This window comes from Macrosteles quadrilineatus, unplaced genomic scaffold (assembly GCF_028750875.1).
Source record: "Macrosteles quadrilineatus isolate MER2022 unplaced genomic scaffold, UCM_ALF_1.0 Scaffold_2__2_contigs__length_208266976, whole genome shotgun sequence".
Classification (NCBI taxonomy): domain Eukaryota; kingdom Metazoa; phylum Arthropoda; class Insecta; order Hemiptera; family Cicadellidae; genus Macrosteles; species Macrosteles quadrilineatus.
Window position 1 is genome coordinate 28,609,414 of NW_026542595.1, and position 21,020 is coordinate 28,630,433.

At 36.6% G+C, this 21,020-nt stretch overlaps 1 protein-coding gene across 1 annotated transcript in view; it reads right to left on the bottom strand.

Moving 5' to 3' along the window:
• Positions 1-21,020, bottom strand: part of LOC128986590 (lysosomal aspartic protease-like) — a 28,429-nt gene that overhangs the window by 6,761 nt on the left and 648 nt on the right. Inside the window, exons 2-6 of the mRNA XM_054407029.1 lie at positions 17,374-17,584; positions 14,272-14,395; positions 13,130-13,248; positions 10,846-11,042; positions 1,144-1,266 (exon numbers count right to left, since the gene is read on the bottom strand). Of these exons, the coding sequence (XP_054263004.1) occupies positions 1,144-1,266; positions 10,846-11,042; positions 13,130-13,248; positions 14,272-14,395; positions 17,374-17,584 (774 nt within the window). The remainder of the gene's footprint in view (positions 1-1,143; positions 1,267-10,845; positions 11,043-13,129; positions 13,249-14,271; positions 14,396-17,373; positions 17,585-21,020) is intronic.

Consider the following 21,020-nt stretch of genomic DNA (forward strand, 5'->3'; position numbering starts at 1 on the left):
AATCATACACATAGGCTACAATTATACTAGGAAACTGGCGTCCGGGAGGCCGGGGACGCTAGCGGGGTAAATCAAATGGGGGCGATTATACTAGGGATGCCAGTGTTGGGTGCTAAAAAGCCACGCCATCGGATTTTGTTCCTTGTGAAATTTGAGCGCCCAGGGACTTTTTACCTCCCGGGATGCACAAAATCGGTTGTGGGGCATTGGTTCAAATGTGGCGCATTATACTAGGCGGCGAGCATCCGAGACGGGGTGCACAGAAGGAGCCTCCCCGAAGATTGTGACCATTACACGCTAAGAACGACATCACAATCGGGCGCACCCCCCAATTTTATTGTTATAGTTCTGTCCGGTTTTCTGTAGATGTCGTGTTTTGTTTACAATTTTTGTTTCTATTATTTTAGGATTAGTTTCTCATTATTATTTGTGTCTCACTGTTTGATTATATAGCTAGTGGACAAGTTATTGTTTAAGATTAGATAGTTTCAGCGAATTTCCCACATAGGGAATAAGCTATTACCGTAGGTCTCATGGTAAGACCTAGACCCAGGACCGATTTACCTTTTTGTTTTGAGGTCCCCAGAGGCCAAAAACACCATCCGTTAAAATTCATATATATATATTTGGTTTTCCCATTTTTTACCCTTAAAACACAAAATTTCACAATTTCCTTTGAAACTATTTTATAGCTTAAAAAAAGAAATAATTTTGTACATTGGAGCGTTGTTGTATTCCAAAAAAACCAGTAACAGTCAGCTACTAGTCGACTTTTTCTATAATAAGCACACACCAATTTTTGTCTCAATGTGTATCATGGTAGCAATATTTTCCTTCTAAAAACTTAACTTTTAGCTACTGAAAATATGTTTTACATTGTTGGTGACAATTAGCTGTTTCAAACAAAAACTAAGGAGGTACTATATCTATTCCTAACCAAACTTATATAAGTTACTGTATGTAATTAATTTGTATAGGTGTAATTTTACAATTTATTGATGGGTTTTGTAATCAGAACATTCACAAAAAATTAACACTCTACCTATATTTCAGTAGTTGTAAGGTTATGCAGTTTGTTTATTTGATATTGACTTCTGCATTACACTTGATAACTTAAGTGCTTTACCACTGGCAGATACTCACGAGGTTATTTTGACAATCCACCTGCTGCTGTCAGATACTGGAACATACTGGAAAGGTTCTGTGTGATATTGGTGCAAACATCCACCAAAAGACACTTCAGCATTGGTTTCTGCAGATGTGTTACTGACCAAATCAGTTTATTAATTGTTATTGACTTTAAAATGTTTTGTTAATTTTAAGGAAAATTATTACAAATACAGTAAAACCTCACTAACTCGATTATTTGTGGCCCCAGATGTTGGCAAGTTTGGAGCTTGTCGAGTGATCCAGAACATTGAAATTGTAATGGGTTTTAATAAATCCATACATAACAGACTAATTTTTATAAATGTATTACTTACATGTATATTTTTTACGTATTGATTAAGCAATCTACAAATAATCTTATAAACAATCTTCAGCCATCCTTGAAAAGTCGAGTACAATAGTAAGGCAATGCCAGCTAGACTGCGCCCTGTCAGCTGTTAACTGTCCGAGTTACACATACACATAGACTGTCGAGTTGACAGGTTTTGAGTTCGTAAGGTTTTACTGTACCTTATTATGTGCAATATGGTCCCCTTGTCTTGCAATTGGAACTATTCTGAAACAGCTCTAATTAAAGAGTAGTTTTCAAACTGTACAAACAAGCAAGATAAGTTAAATCTGTTCAGTTGAGCCATAGAGATTGAAGAGTAGATACGTTTCCATAGATTAATCTATGATTGAGCTAAAATGTTGAGTTTACAAGAGATATCTCTTATTGAGCTGTGGTCAGGAATGAAGCCAGTTATAAAGAATCTAAAGATCATAGGATGCAATTGTTATGCACATGTTCCTAATAGTCCAGTCAATCTGTTCCTAAAATAGGCCGATAGACAAAAAAAATACTAACAGGCTGGATTTTTTCCCATCGACTACTACCATGTAGACAAGTCTCCAGCCAAAAGTCCCCAACCCTAGCCCTCTTGCTTTTTTCCCTAGAGCCCTCCAAAGTTTTTAAGGGTGGATAAATGCAGTACTTTATAAAATCGCTTATATTTCAGTAACTATTTCAGATAGACCTTACATCTTGTTGTTTCTAGATTCCTAAAATTACGGTCTAAGAACATGATGTGTAGGTTTTGTGATTAGTTTACTAGTTTAATAGTTATTTCTATCTTTAATAATAAAAATGCATAATTTTTCTATTTCATTTAGAATATTTGCGCATATTATTTTAAAACAAGGCTCCAGTAATTATCATTAATAAAGAGGTTTCAAGTAAATATTTTCTCCTGTTTATAAGCTTTAAAATGATATATGACTTGTCATATTTCGCTCGTATTGTGCCCTGTGACTTAACATTTGAAGTCGTATAGTGTGCACCGGCTGCCGCGACCGCGCGCCGAGGCTCGTACCGACGCGACGACGACGATACTGCTCGGGACTAGGCACGCCTGCGTTCACTTTACATATAAATATTTATTGCTCTAGGGCAACTTATTTTTAAATACTACCTCTTTCATCATATTATTTGTATTATTTACAATTTAACAATCCTGGAACAAGACCAAGGATACAAGAAACATTCCAAGAAATAAGTAAACAATAAGGAACAAAAAAAATTATTATTTACCTAGTTTTAACAATTGATATTGGAGAACAAAACAACTTGTATAGAAAAAACATGTAATATTCATTTTTAATGAATATAGATCTAAGGTATGCACCAAGGTCAGCTCTAGTGAAGAGCTCTCTCGATCTTGTGACTATAACATGAAAGCACTGTTTGCACTTATAGTTGCCAATTCCTACGGGCTTGCTTATGCTGTATCTTCCAGGTCCACTTCTATTATTGCACTGTTCGAACATTGTCCCGCACATACTCCACACATTTCTGTACAATTTAAAGAAGCCTTGAAGCAGCTGCAGTTGTTTCTACAAGATTTCTTGCAATTGCAAGAAATGAGGGTAAAAACGTCCTCAGGTGCTGGAGGTTGGTTGGAGTGGATTGGAAAGAGCGTCCCATTTTGAAGCCTCCAACCCCATTCAGTTCCCAATATTTCCTTATTCCCCAACCATTTTTGAACCTGATAGTACGACCTGTAAAATTTTCTATTTTTAACTAATAAGGTGGTTAAAGCTCTAAAAAATACTTCACATAGAACACTCTCAGTTAAGGTTGTGCATATCTTTCAATGAATTTGATCATAATAATAAAAAAATATGTATTTAATACTAAAGACTATTCATACCAGATCCGGAACTAAATTAATTCAATTTGTAAAAACATTTGATCGATTTGAAGTAAATTAATGGACAAAAATGGGGTCAGGGAATTTATGAACTCAAACTTTGAAACTGTTGATGATTGATAATTCAATAATTAATTCGGCCCTTGCATGTTGAGTAGAGACATATTTTGAACTTTTCATTTTATAAATTGTTTACATTAAATTTAGAGGGTATTACAACAGTAGGGGGTTATATTAAAGGATTGATTGTTGTTTTGAGGTATGTTCTAAAATGGGGGGAGTTCGCGTTTCTACCGTAATTCGGAACAAGCTCAGCCGCTTGTAAATTGTTGATTTCTAGGTTATTTAAAAGGGAACACGTTATGTAGCGATTTCAGTGAGCAGATATTTTATATCTAAAAAATACATATAAAATCCCTAAAATCTCGATTTTTGCGGATTTATTTGCAACAACACTAAAAGTAACATTAAAATTTCGCTTACTGAAACCCTAAAATCGTTATAACGTTGTGAAAATATTTCCATCAATGCGTGGCAATAATGTTGTAAAATCTCTGGATATAGTTTTGCTGTTTCAAAAGAGCCATCGATCAACAGTTTTAGATCAGCAGTTGAGGGTGTACCGAATTGGTGCTTTGGGAGAAGCAGGAATTCACGTGGGACTGGAGTCCCCTTTTAAGAACGTTTACGAGTTAACGTTTAAGGTTAACATAAATTTTTATGGAAAATATCAAAACCAAAATATAAAAAAAGACTAAAAAGTGTTACGAACCTGTAAATATGTTGTTCTGCTGCTTCTGATGTTGGAGGAAGATATGCCTTGTTAAATTTAGACTTGAGAGACATTTTTGCCACTGCCTTTAAATATGCTATGAATCTACTTTCATTGAGACTTGAATGCTTAAAGAAACCATAGATTTTAAGAATAATGAATTCTCCCGCATCTTTGAGACTTGTTTTATCTATTTTACTGTCATAAAATAGCAATGCATTCTTCTGTAAATCTTCGGATTTTTCCATCAAATTATAAACCTTCATTTTGCCTTTCCCAAAGAGTGACGATGTAGTGTCGCAGCCAGATATAGCGTGTATTAGAAGCAACACTTCTTTTATCGGTCCTATTTCATTTCTAATTTGATTTATATTATAATTCTTCGCGGAATCACCATTTCTTTTGTGAAAGTAAAGCTGGAGGTTTTCTGATGTCGGCCGTCCAACAAGCAAAACAAAAACATCAGTATCCTGGCTCACAACAACTACTGAATTTTGACAGTGTGACTTAGAAAGAGCAACTGCTGTTTCCACGATTGCAAGATCCGCATCTTCCTCAGCGACAAATGTTGGTATGTTTTTTTCATTAAGCTTTTGAACAAGGAGTCTTATCAAGTTTTTCTTGTTTTTAGGGTTAGCCAAAAACTCATTTTGGTTTACACAACATGTCATTTCTTCAGTGAAGTTAATCTGTTGGGTGTTCCCCCTTCTGGTCTGTTCAAGGCCTTTAGTTGTTGGTTGATCTGGGTAGCCATCGAAAACTATGTGACATTGATTCCCATACCGTTTGGGAACACATGTAACATAAGCATCGATTATGTTGCCATATGTTTCATTAGGTGTCCATACGATACTATGGAGAAGGTAACCACCATCGATGACAAAAATACGTGGTGGTAAGGTTTGGTATTCATCTTCCCTCATGACCCATTTCTCAAATATCTTCATAATGGATGACTTTGTTCCTTTCCTCATCATTTGGTTGTTTTCAAATAGGGAGAGTGGATACGGGCTAAGTTCGTATTTGAAATAATCTTTCAACTTATTTGTGCCTTGTGAAATACAAATTACTCTGTTAAACAACTGATCAGGGTCGATTTGGATGTCTTGGTCTTTCAGCTTGAAACCAGTTGCTACTGATGCAACCGTTTTTACTCTCTCGCTCCTTTTCAATTTCACATCTGCGAAGTTCTTGCCTTCAACTGTCTTTAAGCAGCGGAGTCCAATTTCATAAGCTTGGTCACAGTTCACACCGTGGTTTGATACCACAAGGCCAGATGACAAGGCAACAAAATCAATACCTTGCTTGAAAGGATTATGAATTTGAAACCATTCAACGAATTTTGCTACATCTTGTAGGTCTCTCTCCTTTCTACTACATCTCAACTCTGTGTGTTGATCATTGAATTTTGTTAAACAACCAGAGAACTTTTCAAATGCTTCACTTATTTGCAAAAACCCTGGTGCACAAGCAATAAATTTAGTTAATGTCCTCTCACTTAATCCACGTCCATGAGTAAGTCCTCCTATGGATTTAGATGAACGCATAAGCGTCTGTTCAATTGTCATGTCAGTCCAATTGCCAGTAAAAAACCCGTCTGTTCTTCGAACTGTAAAAAAGCTCTTACTAACAAATCTTTCATAATCTTCCTTTTTCAAGACTGCTTGTAGATTAAACATCTGCTGCAAGTATAAATGAGCAGACTTTGCGTACAGTAAGTGTCCAGCAGCATGAAAATACGGTATCATTTGTCTTACAGTGTAAAGGTGCAGTTGCCAATTACCTGTTCTCTCAGCACGAATAAAGTCTAGCACCAAATTAACGAGCCTAAACTCTTGGAGCCAAAGTTTTGATGTTCGACTTTTTGTCATTAGATAGGTACAAGTTTCTTCAAACAGCAACATTATTTCTTTGATCTTGCTATCTTCAGTTGCGCTTTCAATTGATACCTCTTTAGAGGTGACTTTGTTATATATTTCTTTAAAGTGATTTTCAATAAGAATCTTCAAAGATGGACATTCTTCCAAAATAAGTGTCATTAATGCCGCCTGTGTCATCATGTGTGCTCTATACGATCTGGAATATGCATGTCCTGAAAGTAGATGGATGATAGTAGATTTTCCATAGACAGTGGACCACAAGTCTTCGATCCCACTTCCTTCCATAAATTTACCCAAACAACCGAGAAAGCTCATTAGGAGATGGAAGCCTCCCAACCTGACGATAACTTTCGAAATGCTGCTGTCTTCTGCGCTACTGGCGACTATGACACATGCTTTCAAGAATAATGGCTGGTCGAAAGTTACGATGCAGGGCTGTTTTGATGAACTACTCTGTTCAGCAGCAAAATGTAATGCCGAATAAATCGCCGTGGGGTTTCCTGGATCAACATCAATGAACGGTAAGGATAGTATGTAGGAAGTTTCAAAGTCCAGTCTGCCGTTGTAACAGCTATGCATGAAGCCAGACCACCCTGGAAATGGGATGTGATCAAGGGCGTAAGAACCCAACCACATGAAATTTTGTGAAGAGACAATCTCTTGTTTGGGCATATCCTCAGACAAATTTGATATTATAATATTTTTTAAGCCACTTTTTTGCCTGTGGCAATACAACAGAACCGGCACATTAAATGAGCCTTCTAAATTGAACGATGTGTTGCGTGGCACTCTTACATCACTAAAAACTGCAGTTTTTGGTGTTATACACTTAATCCCTCCGAGGGCATGAAAAGTGTCCTTTCCGTCTAGGGTTCTTACATTAATGTCTATGTTGTCAAAAACGAACTGGAAAAAAGGATCATCTTTTGTCAAAGGTTGGCCTGCCTTTAATAATGATTGTAAATACATCTCGGTTTCATGGTAAGAATTAGAAACTCCGAGTGAATGACAAATGTCTATTAGGTTTTTAGAGCCATATTGCCGGGACAGGTACAATCCAAGAGCAGAAAGTATTGGCGATTCGAAAGACCGAGGTCTGCAAAGTTTTACTATCATATTGTTTATCATAAGTCTCTTTCTTTGGAGTTCCACGTTATCGTCCGATTTCATTTTTTTTCTTTTTGTTAGTTCATTAGTAAATAACTTTAATAATTCTGGTATCAAGTCCTCGCCTCCTGTACTTATGTCTTTAGCACTATGATATGATGATACATCATACACCTTATTCTGAATCTCTTGCCTTATTATGGTCGCCGCTGTTGTTACTATTCTTTTCAATTCTTCTGTGGTGTTTTTCATTCTTTGTGAGTACCAAGATTCAGTTAAAATCTTATCGGCCCTGTCTCTTAAACAAATAATTGAAGATTGTTTCTTTACATTTGTTACGATAACTCGGTTTCCAAAATGTTTTTCTAACATAATTTTGAAATGTTGAGTTCCGTAGCTCTGCCCTGAGAACTCTTTCATCATTTCTTCCAAGTCTGAAACTAGATGTTGACAGTCATCACTGTCCTCGATATATTCGCAAACTTTTAAGAAAGCCTCTTTTAAATCTTCGTTTTCTGGTCTGCCTTTTTTTGTGGTCAACGATGGTTTGGTAAATCTGGCAAAGCAATCTGAGTGGTACCGACTCTCGCATTCTACTAAGTCGGCAACCCCTATCACTCTCGATTTTACAGTCTCGCCCCAATCATCGGTTCTATTTTCAGCATATTTCAGTATCGTACTTTGTACACTTTTGTTTTGCACCATACGAATATATTTTCTATATAGCTCTGGAGTTTTTTTGTCAATAACAATTTCTTTGCTACAAAACAAGCATTTATTTTTATAGTCAAAATTAAGTAAATTTGAATTAAACGATGATGAATGCTGCACTGTGCTAATAGAAGTAGTTTCTTTACATGCAGACATAGAAATAAATGATCTGATTGAGGAACAGCGAGTATAGGTCTTCCTACATTCTTTGTGTAAATTAATTTGTTGACAATTCTCAAATTGTTTGTGTAAGTCATCTTTCCTTGTTAGGCTGGACTTAATTAGGCTTAACAATCCTTTGGATCTTACATTCACAGTTTCACCTGCTGCCAACTGTCCTTTGCAGATCACGCATCGAGCCGAGTCTTCCTCCGTTTCGTCACATTCCGCTTCCATAATTATACACTAAATATTCACGTCAAAACTCAAGTGATAACTAAATAACATTATTAGGAAATAACAAGCACGCATTTATTTAAACTTATATTCACTTCGAAAAAACACCATCTTTATATCACACTCACGCAAGTTGATCACCATCCAGAAACGGTTACAGGGATGCCAACCTTTAAAATATACTATACGGAAACGGTTGCAGGGGTGCCAACCCAAATCGGTTACAGGAACACCAACTGTGAAAATCGAAATAAAAGGTTCTAAGTGAAATGGAAAAATAAATAAGTGATCGTATAAAACATGATTTGCCATTGTTCTATCGTTTATTAAAACAGTAACTGTATTATTTATTTTACTAATAGGGCACACAAAAGGGGAAAACATAAGGATTAATAAAACATAAGGCTTGTTAATATTATTATCACAGTTGTGTACACTGTTTATGTTTATTTACCTAAGTGCAATTTGTGTTCACATTTTAAATTTATATTATTTTTGTCTTATAATATAATAAGTTATTATTTACCACACATATACTATGCAGTATTTACTCGGCTCGATGCTTTATATGCAATTACTAATTAATTTAGTTATATTAGTTTCTTTTTAATTTTCCTAATTAATTAATATGAGAAATAATAATATGTTTGTTTTTAAGTGATATGAAGATCGTTTAAATTAATAAATCATCTATTATGTGAACGGAGGCATGCCTAGTCCCGAGCCCTTGTCGGTATCGCGTCGCGGCGCGGCGGCGGCGCAAGCGGGCGGGACGGGGCGCGCGTTCACGGCAGTGGCGGTGCTTACTATACTTCAAATGGGTAATTAAAGGGCATAGTAAGTGCTAGTTATGCCAAGTTATATATCATTTTAAAGCTTATTAAATGAAGAATATGTTGAAATAAAAACTCTTTACTAATGATTATTATTGGAGCTATATCTCTTAAATATTCGGAATAAAATGGAAACATTTTGTTTTTTCTAGCATTAAAGATGGAAATAACTATTAAACTAGTAAATTAATCACAAATCCTACAAAATGTGTTCTTAGACCGTAATTTTAGGGATCTAAAAACAACAAGATGTAAGGTCTATCTGAAATAGTTACTGAAATATAAGCGATTTTATAAAGTACTGCATTTATCCACCCTTAAAAAATTTGGAGGGCTCTAGGGAAAAAAGCAAGAGTGCTAGGGGTGGGGACTTTTGGCTGGAGACTTGTCTACATGGTAGTAGTCGATGGGAAAAAATCCAGCCTGTTAGTATTTTTTTTGTCTAAAAACCCCAGATTGACTGGACTATAAACCTAAACAGAAAAAATGGAAAAGAAGTCAGTAAAAGGGATCTTTAATTGGTTATGATGATAATGATGGATATTGAATTTGGTGTAAGGAAATAACTCTTTGATTAGATCAAGAGATGTAATTTTTCATGAAGAACCATTCTTTCAGAGACCCTTGTTACTGTTACCAAACCATGGACCATCAAAACTTCAAGAAGAAAATACTTCAAAAGAAGTAGGACTGGGGAAAATATCGTTGGACTGGATTCTGAGGAGGAATCAGAAATAGAAGAAAGTCTGAAATACGAGTTGCGAAAGCGTGAAAACATCAAAACTCGCAAGAGACTTGAAGACTATGTAATGTTTGCAATGTTAGGTAGGAATGACATACTTAAACCACAAAATTACTATGAAGAAATATGTACTGTTTAGTGATGATTTCTCTTGATACGACAGGTGTATTTCATGAAGCAGAAGTCTGAAGTACCAGAGAAACTTCAGCAGTTTTTGGCTGAAAGTAAGACTACAGGAGTGATTGTAAAGGAAGTATTAAGTGACAACGGTAGTGAGTTCGATAGTGGTATTTTGAGACAAATATTACCGTACAGCATCATGGGATCATGCATAGGTTAACAATGCAATACACGCCTGAGCAAAGCTGCTGGAGTGAGCGAGACAACCGGACATTGGTCGAGACCGCACGAGCAATGACGCACGCCCATGAGACAATACCAGAAATGTTATTGGCTGAAATGCTTAACACAGCGGACTTCATTTTAACCCGAACTGGTCCATCACTCAGGTTTTTGTTAAATAATTTTGTTATAGTTTTCTAATTTAGTAATTGTAGATTTTCGGAATATTCAAGAAGAAAAACACCACAAATAGAATGTTTTATAACCGCTATGGAAATCAAGGCATTATAAACAAAAATATACATAAGTACATGTGTTTTAGAACTGGCCAGAATCTAAAATAGCTAGAATTATAATATTTTCAACCAATTATCAATGAATTATATCAATTATTTAAGAAGGGGATGCCACTATATTTTAACCCAAATATGAGTGAAGGATGAGTGGATCTTGTAGTCTTGTTAGTGACTAAGGCCGACATGTTCCTTAGACACAGCTGTTAATTAACAACCCATACACCCAATGACAACCAAGGGACCTACATACAGTTTATAGTAGAATCTGAACCACATTTTTCCTTGTACTCAATTTAATTGGTCTAATTATCTGAATGCTACTGCGGATAGTCGTAGTACTCACTAGTGCAACTTAGAAATAATTTTGACCAAAAAATATTTGGTATGGGACTTGTTTGTATGTGTACCTGTTGAGATAGATGCAGAAGACGTTGTGTGCCACCAGCCCCTGGTCTGCTAGGTTTTGCACCAGAGAGTACCCAGGAGGTCCTGTGTGTGGGAGACCCAGTCCCAGGATACCATCAAACTGCATCCCTACAAACACAGGTCCTGGCTGTTCTGTGGCCTCCCCGAACAGCTGATATCTGACCAACGCACCACCAACCTTCAGGACAACAAGAACAAATTCTACAATAATTTATGATTATTAGATATTTATGTAAATTAATAAATTCCACATATATGGCTTATGGTAAGATCTATAGTCCGTTCACAAAATGTAAGGGGAAGGTTTCCTGGGTTCCCCTACCCTTTTTTTAGGTCAATTATTTATCAGCAGATCAGCTGTCGGTTGTTGTTCCAATGTTAGCGTGAGGTGGAGGGGATGGAATCGGTTCTTCTCAAACTGCCTAAATTTTGTGAACAGAGTATGGATCCTGAACCGATTTTTTGTTTTTTGTATTGATGTCTCTAGGCGCCAAAAACATAATACATTTGAATTAATATATATATATAATAGTGTCTGTTAGCAGGATATTTTGATTAAAAATAATCTGATTTTGAGGACATTTTGTAAAAAGTGTAAACTAATGTTTAATTTAACAATTTAGGGAACTGGTTTGATCGGGAAATATGGGAATGGGGTTTTACGGGGTAAAAAGTGGGTTTTACCCACTTTTAGATCCTCAAAACATGAAATTTCTAAGTTTTCTGCCAGGATTTTGTAGAGCTTGAAAAATAAAGTATATATTAACGGGACGATGGCAAAGTTAAACAACGTTACAAGCGGACAACGATAAAAACAGACACCACCTTAATCAGACAATGATAAAAGCAGACTTGTCCAGAGATGGCGTTGCACGACACAACAAAATTGGACACATTGAAAAAATGTCCCAGTTCAACGTTGCACGCAAATGACGAACCCGGATACATTTTTCAGTTGTCCAGCGTTGGCGTCCACGACACGACGAAACTGGACGTGGACACATTGGAAAAGTATCCCAGTTCCACGCAAACGACGAACCCGGACATTCTTAGTTTTTGAACAGACTGTACACAAGGCTCATCAAATTCTCAATCTCGCTCGGTTATTGCAAAACTCCGACAATGAACTTCCTAATACAGAAATGCCGTGAATACACCTTATTGTTACAAAGGCTTCTTTCTAATACGCTGTTACTATAATACACTGTGTTGTATTGACTCATAGTTCAGCAAAACACATTGCACATTATAAATTCAGAAATTTTATTGCATGTTTATTTGGTCGTTGTAAATGTTTGCTCGATATTAATAAAAAATACAGGCCTATGGGTATACACCATGTCCCAAATGAATGGATCAAATCTACAGCTTAATATACCTGTTGCTAAGGGTCGTAGGAAAGTTAAATAAGGCTCATTTTAAAGCTGTCATATTTAAGTGATTTTTGGTGTCCTTCAATAGTAATTAATTATTTATCATAAACAGCAGATTTCCATTTTAGCAAATTTCCAATATAGGGCATAAGCTTACCGTAGTACTCATGGTAAGACCTGGACCCGGGACAGATATAATTTTTAGTTCCAAAGTCCATAGAGGCCAAAATTACCATCCGTTCAAATTCATATATATAAATATCAAATTCATACGTGTAAACCTACGTTTATTTGAACGAGTTTGCAAACCAGCATAATTGGATTATGGGAACGGGGGTTTATGGGGGGTTTTACGGAGTAAAAATGGGGTTTTCCCATTTTTGACCCTAAAAACAAAACCATTTGCAATTTCTTTTTAAACCGTTTTGTAGAGTAAAAAAAAGAAATAATTTAATATATATTGAAGAGCTGTTATATGCCTAACGGTCACGGAGGAAATTCATAAATAGTGTAATTTAAAATTCCCTTGTTATTCTTATGGAGAAAATGAAAACTGTTGTAGTTTACTTGTTTATATGTTGATAAAATTTGGCAAATTTATTAATTTCATCCTATACTATTGACGTATGGTCAAAAAACACTTTTTACCTTCCTCGTAGCAGCAAACCTAAGCACTCGTTAAATCTAATGTTATTTAAATTGGGAATAAATATGTCTTATTCATGGAAATATTTTAGTAATAATGTAATCAGACAAGTTGAAATTTGATTAGTCTGCAGGTTTGCTGCGGCAGGGGTATTTAAAATAATAGTTGTTTAGGGCAACAACTCGATAGTATTTGAATATTAAACCATACATTTCAGATGATGAATTACAATTACGATGACCTTACAGTGATTGTGTCACGGGAAGTGAAGCCAGAGCAGGAGCCTGTGACGTAAGGGAGGAAAAACCTTTCTCCTACCCTTGCGTGAGTGCTGGAACGTTGGCTGTCATACTGCTTACTCTGCCCTGAGGAACAGGAACACACATTGAGGTACTATCTATAGTATTAGCAAATTTGGAATGTCGATGGAGGCCAGGAAGGACTCACACGCGCAGATCGCACATACACAAGCGCAGGGGATTAGGACCAGCCGTATTTCCACCCGTTAATATTCTATGGTACTTAACCAATCAAAAAGAAAATATTTGTATTTGTAATTTTATTTTGACTTCTTTATTGTTTTTGAACTCGTTACATTATAACAAGAAAAATAATACACCAAACAACGTATAGTTAACTGTATATTTACCATTTGTGTATAATGATAATAAACAGTTTGGTACAACACTTTAAGTCGGCCGATTAACATGGGACGGACACACAATTGTATGTATTATGATAACTATCAATACAGTATCAAGTATTTTTGAAAACAATGATTATTTGTTACATTTCCGTGTTTAAGTGGAATATTTGGTGAGGGGATTTAAAGGCCGGGCCATCCCAACTATTCATCGGCCGAGCAACTTACCCTGTCCCTTGCACCCGTGAGTGTGGGGTGCGTATGTTTGATGGGACTTGACCTGGTCTCCATCGGCATTCCGGTTTTGCTGATACTATAAATATTGGTTGAGACTCACTGATCTTCGGTACATTGCTGGGCAGATGAGTTGTTGTGGGACTTAGTGATTATGAGGTTATCAGGGGCTTTATGATAGTTCAAACTGGATCCAGCTATCCTTGATCACCGGACCTTTAATAAACTGCCCTAGCTAAAGAAACTGCTAATCTTAGTCAGTAACAAAGCTCATCACAGCAATGATATCACTCAATTCTATCAATGACTATTATACCAATAGTCTATTACTCTCTCTCTCTCTGCATACATATTCAGCACACGTGTGTGCGTCGCTAACTTAAAGATTTGATCGATTTTTGATTGTACCTGAAATATATCGCCTCAGCATTCAATCAATATTAAATGAGTACCAGGAATAACACTACCCACACTAACATTTGATATATACTTAAATTAAACTTATACTTACAACATGGGAGGTTAAGAGCACTACACTGGCTCGACGGGACCCACAGGTAGTCTGAACCAGTGTCGTAGATCACTTGAAACTCCTGCGGTGGTGTTCCAATAGATATAGGTCCGTAGTAAAACAACTGCTCATGAAAAAAATAATAATCAATTATCACAAAAACTCACTTATAAAATTTAGGTAAAATATAGAATAGGTAGTTATTTATCCTGCAAAATATTACTTTCCAAAATTTCTATGTTTATAATAAAAAGATAAAAAGTCTCTTTTTTGCTAAACGATTAAAAAACTCCCCCTTATCTTAAATATAGGCCTTACCATCTTGAGACGGACGAGTGAATTATCCTTGCTTCACGTCACAGCCAAAATTCTCCATTAATTGGTTTTATGTGATTGTTGTTAAAACTATATTGGTAAATGTTGAAAAAGATTTTATAATAGTCATCTTTAAAAATCATTACCTATCTTTGACACTCTTACCTGAAGCACTGACTGCTAGTGCCTCCTCAATCCACAACTTGGCTAAGAGTCTTTCTTCTGTTCTTGTAACGCTTGTGCTTCACCTGCCACTGCGCTGGCTTTCAAGTCTTAATTTACCGTCCATCACTAGGATATTACCAAAAACCCCTTTTGCTGCTCCAAAAATCAAACTCAACTGGTTCAAACGAAGACGCGCCGCCCTTCATTTGAACATTGTGCCATGCCGTGACGCTCTCTGTGTGTTCCTTCATATTACAAACTACGTATTTGTTTTTGACGCGTCATGACGTGCCCCGCTGTGCCATATCCTGTGTGTTTTTACACTAATAAGGCTATTTCTAATCTGATACCTATGGGCTCCGTTCTTTACTTTATTCACTAACACAGTGATAATAACCGATTCCCACCCCTAGCTGCAGATTAACGCTTATAACTTTTATTACATTCATTAAACTTACCACTATAAATGACACATCTAATTAAACCAAAATTCAATCAGTTTTGTTTATTGCACATGTGCACGCAATTCTTTTGTCGCCATGTGTTAAAAAGTGTTAGTGGCAAGGATGACGACTGGTGAACATAAAGGTTTTTGTGTTTTACAGTTTGCAAAATTGGAATCTGTAGTTACTGTGCAACGTGCGTTCCGTATTAAGCTCGGTGTGATCCTCCAAATAATAATAATATCTGTAGATGGTATCATCAGTTTGAAGATACCGGAATGGATAAAACATACTCCCTTAGTAGATTTCCCATCCTTATGGAACAGCTGAAGCTAATTTGATCAGTAGTTCTGTCCAGCCCACTGTAGATGTCGTGTTTTGTTTACAATTTGTTTCTTGTTATTTCAGTAATTTAAAACCTCCTTTAACCAAATAATACAATCTAATCATTAACAATAACTCATCCTCTGGTTATATAACCAAACAGTTAAGCACAAATCATGAAATTAACTCTAAAATAAAATAAAAGAAACAAAATTTCATCGACACTAGCCACCAGAGTTACCAGACATGAACTAGACACGAAAACGAGCTTCAAAATTTACAATCTAGCTCGGAAGTCTACTTTTGTTGGTTAGTCTATGATACCGGTTGCTTTTGTAAGGGGAAGAGTAGGTACGGGACAAACAAGAGTTAGTGAAGAGAGCGTTGAGGGAGTGCTTTGTCAGGTGTAGCCCACAGAAGTCCATTCTGAGGGCTAGTCGTGAATTAGCAATATCTGTAACGACTGTTTGGAGAGGTTTACGGAGACACTTACACTTACAACTACGTCCTTATATGTGCCAACTTCGCTAACGAAATTTTGTTACATAAGGATGAAGATTTTCTAGATGGTGTCATCTTCAGTGATGAATCGATCTTTCAACTTAGTGGACATGTGAACACTCATAATGTTGGAACTTGGGGCTCAGAAAAGGCTCATGTGATGGTAAAAGTGCAAAGCGACTCCCCCAAATTGAGTGTTTTTGTTCTATATCTCTGCAGAAAGTTTATGGGCCATTATTTTTTGGTGAAGCAACTGTATCTGGTACTTCTTATCTTGATACTCTACAATTATAGCTTTTCCCTCAGATAAAGGATGATGAACAAGAGAACTTCATTTTCTAGCAACATATGGTGCTCCGCCTCACTGGCATAACAAAACACGCGATTGGTTGAACGTTACTGTAGCCGACCGCTGGATTGGCCGAAAGGACCCAATGACAGAGCTTGTTTCACTTGGCCTCCGCGGTCATCCGATCTGACGTCTTGCGATTTTTACTTTTGGGAGTTCATAAAAGATCATATGTATTTTCCTCCACTACCAACAGACCTTCCTGAATTAAGAAACAGGATTGAAACAGCTGCTATAACAATTACGCAAGAGACACTAAACAAAGTTTGGAAATAAATCTCATATTGTCTTGAGATTTCAACGTGGGCTGTGTGATAGATGGTGCTCACATTGAACACTTATAGCCTTTTATGTAAAACTCTTTGAGTTGCTTTTTCATTTGATGATTCATTTATAGCGGTAAGTTTAATGCAATAAAAGCTATAAGGCGTTAAAACCCTGATATTCATTTTGAAACACCCGGTACTACTATTTTTGTCTTATATGAATAAAAGTCTGTTAAGTACCTACACTTAATGTTTTTATTTAAAGTTATATGGATTTGATCAAGGGGTATGCCACAGTGCATATAATAAATATAGAGGCGGCACTTGCCGTCCCGAGTGAAGCAGGCTTCTCGTACTAAGATGGCGGCCGACCCGGTCTGCAGTTACATTTAAACCATTATATTGTTACCATGGAACCCACCAATCAATATTTACTTTTAAAACTCTCACCTCAGAACTTTGAAAGCCCGCGGGGCAGTGTCCCAGGTCAACATCGAAGGGGGGTAGTTCTATATGTATCCTCGGAGCGGTAGCTTCATCTAATTCATAAAGTAGCATAGAATAACACAGTGGTAATGACGCTGTGTTTTCAAAGTTCCGAGCCCGACTCTCTTACCAAGATGGCAGAAATCGGCTTCACTACTGGTATAGCCGTAGGTATAGGAGTGGCGACTCTATATTTATTCTATGCTCTGTGGGGTATGCTAAGTCTGGACATTCCACCACATCAAAAACTTACGTCTCTGTCATTATGAAGATTAACTCCATGCACATTCCTATTATCAGTTTGCCTGCTGTAGGGAGCCGTGTTCTTACTGACAGAAGATTCTGAGAAGATGTCTGATGTGTAATAATCAGTTTTATGAATGGCAGGGAGTTTGAAAAGATTAGCTTCTGAATGTTCAGTAGATTTAGAGGCGTCTGCACTGCTGTACTGCTTTAATGGAACCCTTTGAAAGAAAACAAAACAATATCTGTGAGACACAATTTATTTCTCTTATTAAATGAAACACACTCTGTAGATTAAAACAGTTTTTCAAACTATGTCCAATTAACATTATTTTAGTCTAAAAAGGTCAATGGTAAAAGCAATTACTATTGGCATGGATAAAACATACTCCCTTAGTAGCCCAGGCAAATTAGACATATGCTCCCCAAAAAATCGTCTAAAGCTGGAAAGTATTTTAATACCTTTTGGGGGTCCCAAATAAGAGTCCTGTGAGTTTGCGACGGATTCTGACGTCTGCTTAAGTTTTGGGAGTCGAAAAACTATGAAAATTTTGCACTTTTTTCAGTTTTTCGCTTATAACTCCTAAATAACGAATCCTAAGGAAAATGTTGTTCAAAAGTGTCTTTTAGTGCATTAAGTTCCGCGTCGATTGATGTTAAATACGTCAAAATCGGCCCAGCGGTTTAGCCGCTGTAGCTTTTTAAAGTTGGGATATTTTCATCAACATGGCCAAAAGGTTGATTATTTGACCAGTTTTCGACTTACAACTCCTAAACGACGCATGCTATACAATTATGCGCCTGAAGTTAGTTTGGAAAACACAAAATTTTGCGTAGAATTATGATTATGAATGACTAGATAGTGGTTTATTTCATGGTTATCATCCAGAGGTTTATCCAAGAATGTGTGAAGGGAAGGGTAGGAAGACCCCCTATGCAATTTTAAATCTAATATTGTTGAGGGGGTTACAAAAATTCTAGGATTCGTCCTAAGCTCCCATTTATACGATGCCATCTCTGGACACTCCGGAATGTTGTTAAGCGATTCTAATATATAATAAAATATTACAACGAGAAAGATTTTATTAAATATAGCAAAAATGTTATTTTTTAGCTTAATAAACAAAAGATGATAATGGGACGGATGTACATAGTTTTACTATGAGTTTAGCCTATTAAAAAAAACTATTGGGCTTTTTCGTAGATTTTACCATCTAACTTTTCTACTTCTCATCATTGGAATCTTAAGAATAAGGATTCATTCTTTGCTCTTGTTGGTCTTGCCACAAATGGTGACATTCGGTACCATCTTTTTCGTCAGATATCGAATTGAGATAATCGTGCCCCTTGCAAGTCTTTCAAACAGTAGTGCATTACATCCCTGCATTTCATATGGAGCGAGAAAATGTAAACCTTTTTAACATGTACACGATGGTCTAGATAGGTAGACGGAGTTGAGAAGTTCTTTTCGAACCGGTGGATTAGTCGTAGTGATAAGAGTTAACTCATTGACGTTAATTTTCCATACCTATCTCTCTGAATTAAGTACAATTTTAAATGAGCTCTAAAGGATTGGTGGATGAGCAGCCCCTTTTGTTAGAATCAAAGTCAAAATTAGTTGAAAGTGTCCTCTAGAAGAGACCAACCCTCACTTGATTTGGATATTTTCTGCTCCCAACCATGTATAGGGCCCATCTGCTTCTGCAACTTCGCCAAGCGTTGTAACCCGTCAGAACACAGTGAGATCCACATTGATTGGACTAAACAGCATGAGTAGTTTTAGGCTACATGAATAGTTAGATTTTCGACTCTTCTACATCACGCTTTCTTCATCAAACTGCGCTAGTGGGTACGGACCTATTTTTTATCCAAAGTATGATTCAAATTGAGGCTTGGATTTAATGTGGAATATCACGTGTTGACTGAGGGGGCAGATTCTTCTTTAACCTTTGCTGTTGCCATCACAGCTCGCGATTAATGTCACCACTTACTTTTATTCTGCACAGTTTATGGTCATTATAATAGGCTTGCCTATTTAAGATTTTCTTGCAAGCTGTGCCTTTCCATTTTGCCTTATACATATCTCGCGTTGATGCTATCATATGGGATAACTGCTGAGCTGATTGACATGAGCGAACTATTTTCAGTAAATGGGTCGTGACACTGGAACCATTTGATGAATTTCTTTTTGATCCCACCGTATCCGTGGAGTTTATATTGTCAACTTGCTGATAATATGTTGAAGAGGTGATCCCACAATATACTTTAACTTGATGGGTAGCATTCACTGCGATGGGCCTGCCAGCGAACCATTGGGCGAAACGCCACATCATTGATTCCCCTATCTCGGAAAAGCTCTCCACAGTAAGATATTCATAGGCCAATGCTGCAGGATCCATGACGTCACACTATTGGATAGATTCACTGCCATATCACCTATGTTTTTGGTGGTTGTTTGTCAGATTTCAATGGTAAGATTTTAAACTTCGGACACTTGACAAGCATCTGATCTAGTTTTAACAATCAATACTGTAGCGGTTAAATGGTGAAGTTCGTGAAGCCGATCTTAATGAATTGGAAAACATTCTACGCAGACGTTTATGCTCTTCAAACTAACTACAGGAAATTTTTTTTATAGCATGCGTTAGAAGATGTAAGCCAAAAACTGAAAGATGAATACAGGGATAGATCGTATATAATGGGTGGTTGGGATGAATCCTAGAATTTTCGGAACCACAGACAACAATATTAGACTTAAAATTACATAGGGGGTCTTACTCTCATCACACCTTATTAGATAAGCCTCTAGATGACCATCATGGAATAAACCACTATCTAATAATTCATAATCCATTTAAGGACAGGATCTATGTTGTTACCAATTTTATTAAAATTTCCCAACTTTAACTTTAATACTTTTTTTCAATGAAATGGCGTCCATAGAAAGTAGGTAACAATTAATTGCCGTTATTGATTAATAAAAAAAACATTATACGCAGAATTTTGTGTTTTCCAAACTAACTACAGGTGCATTTTTGTATAGCATGCGTCGTTTAGGAGTTTTAAGCCGAAAACTGGTCAAATAATCAACCTTTTTGCCATGTTGATGAAAATATCCCACCTTTGAAAAGCTACAGCGGCTAAACGGCTCGGCCAATTTTGACGTATTTAACATCAATCGACGCGGAACTTAATGCACTAAAAGACACTTTTGAACAACATTTTCCTTAGGATTCGTTATTTAGGAGTTATAAGTGAAAAACTGAAAAAAGTGCAAAATTGTCATACTTTTTCGACTCCCAAAACTTAAGCAGACGTCAGAACCCGTCGCAAACTCACAGGAGTCTTATTTGGGACCCCCAAAAGGTATTAAAACACTTTCCAGCTTTAGACGATTTTTTGGGGAGCACATCCTATATTTGATCTAATTTGCCTGGACTATAGTAGATTTCTTATCCTTATGAAACAGCTGAAGATAATTTTGTTATTGTTCTGTATGGTGGACAGCAGGAGTTGTGTTTTGTTTATGTTTTGTTGTTGAGATAAAAGTTGATAGTGTGATCTTTTTAAATTTACGCCACAAAAAACATGGCTGGGCAGCTGGTACACAATTAAGGCAACTGCATTTGCAGGAATATTAACCATAAAATAAAATAA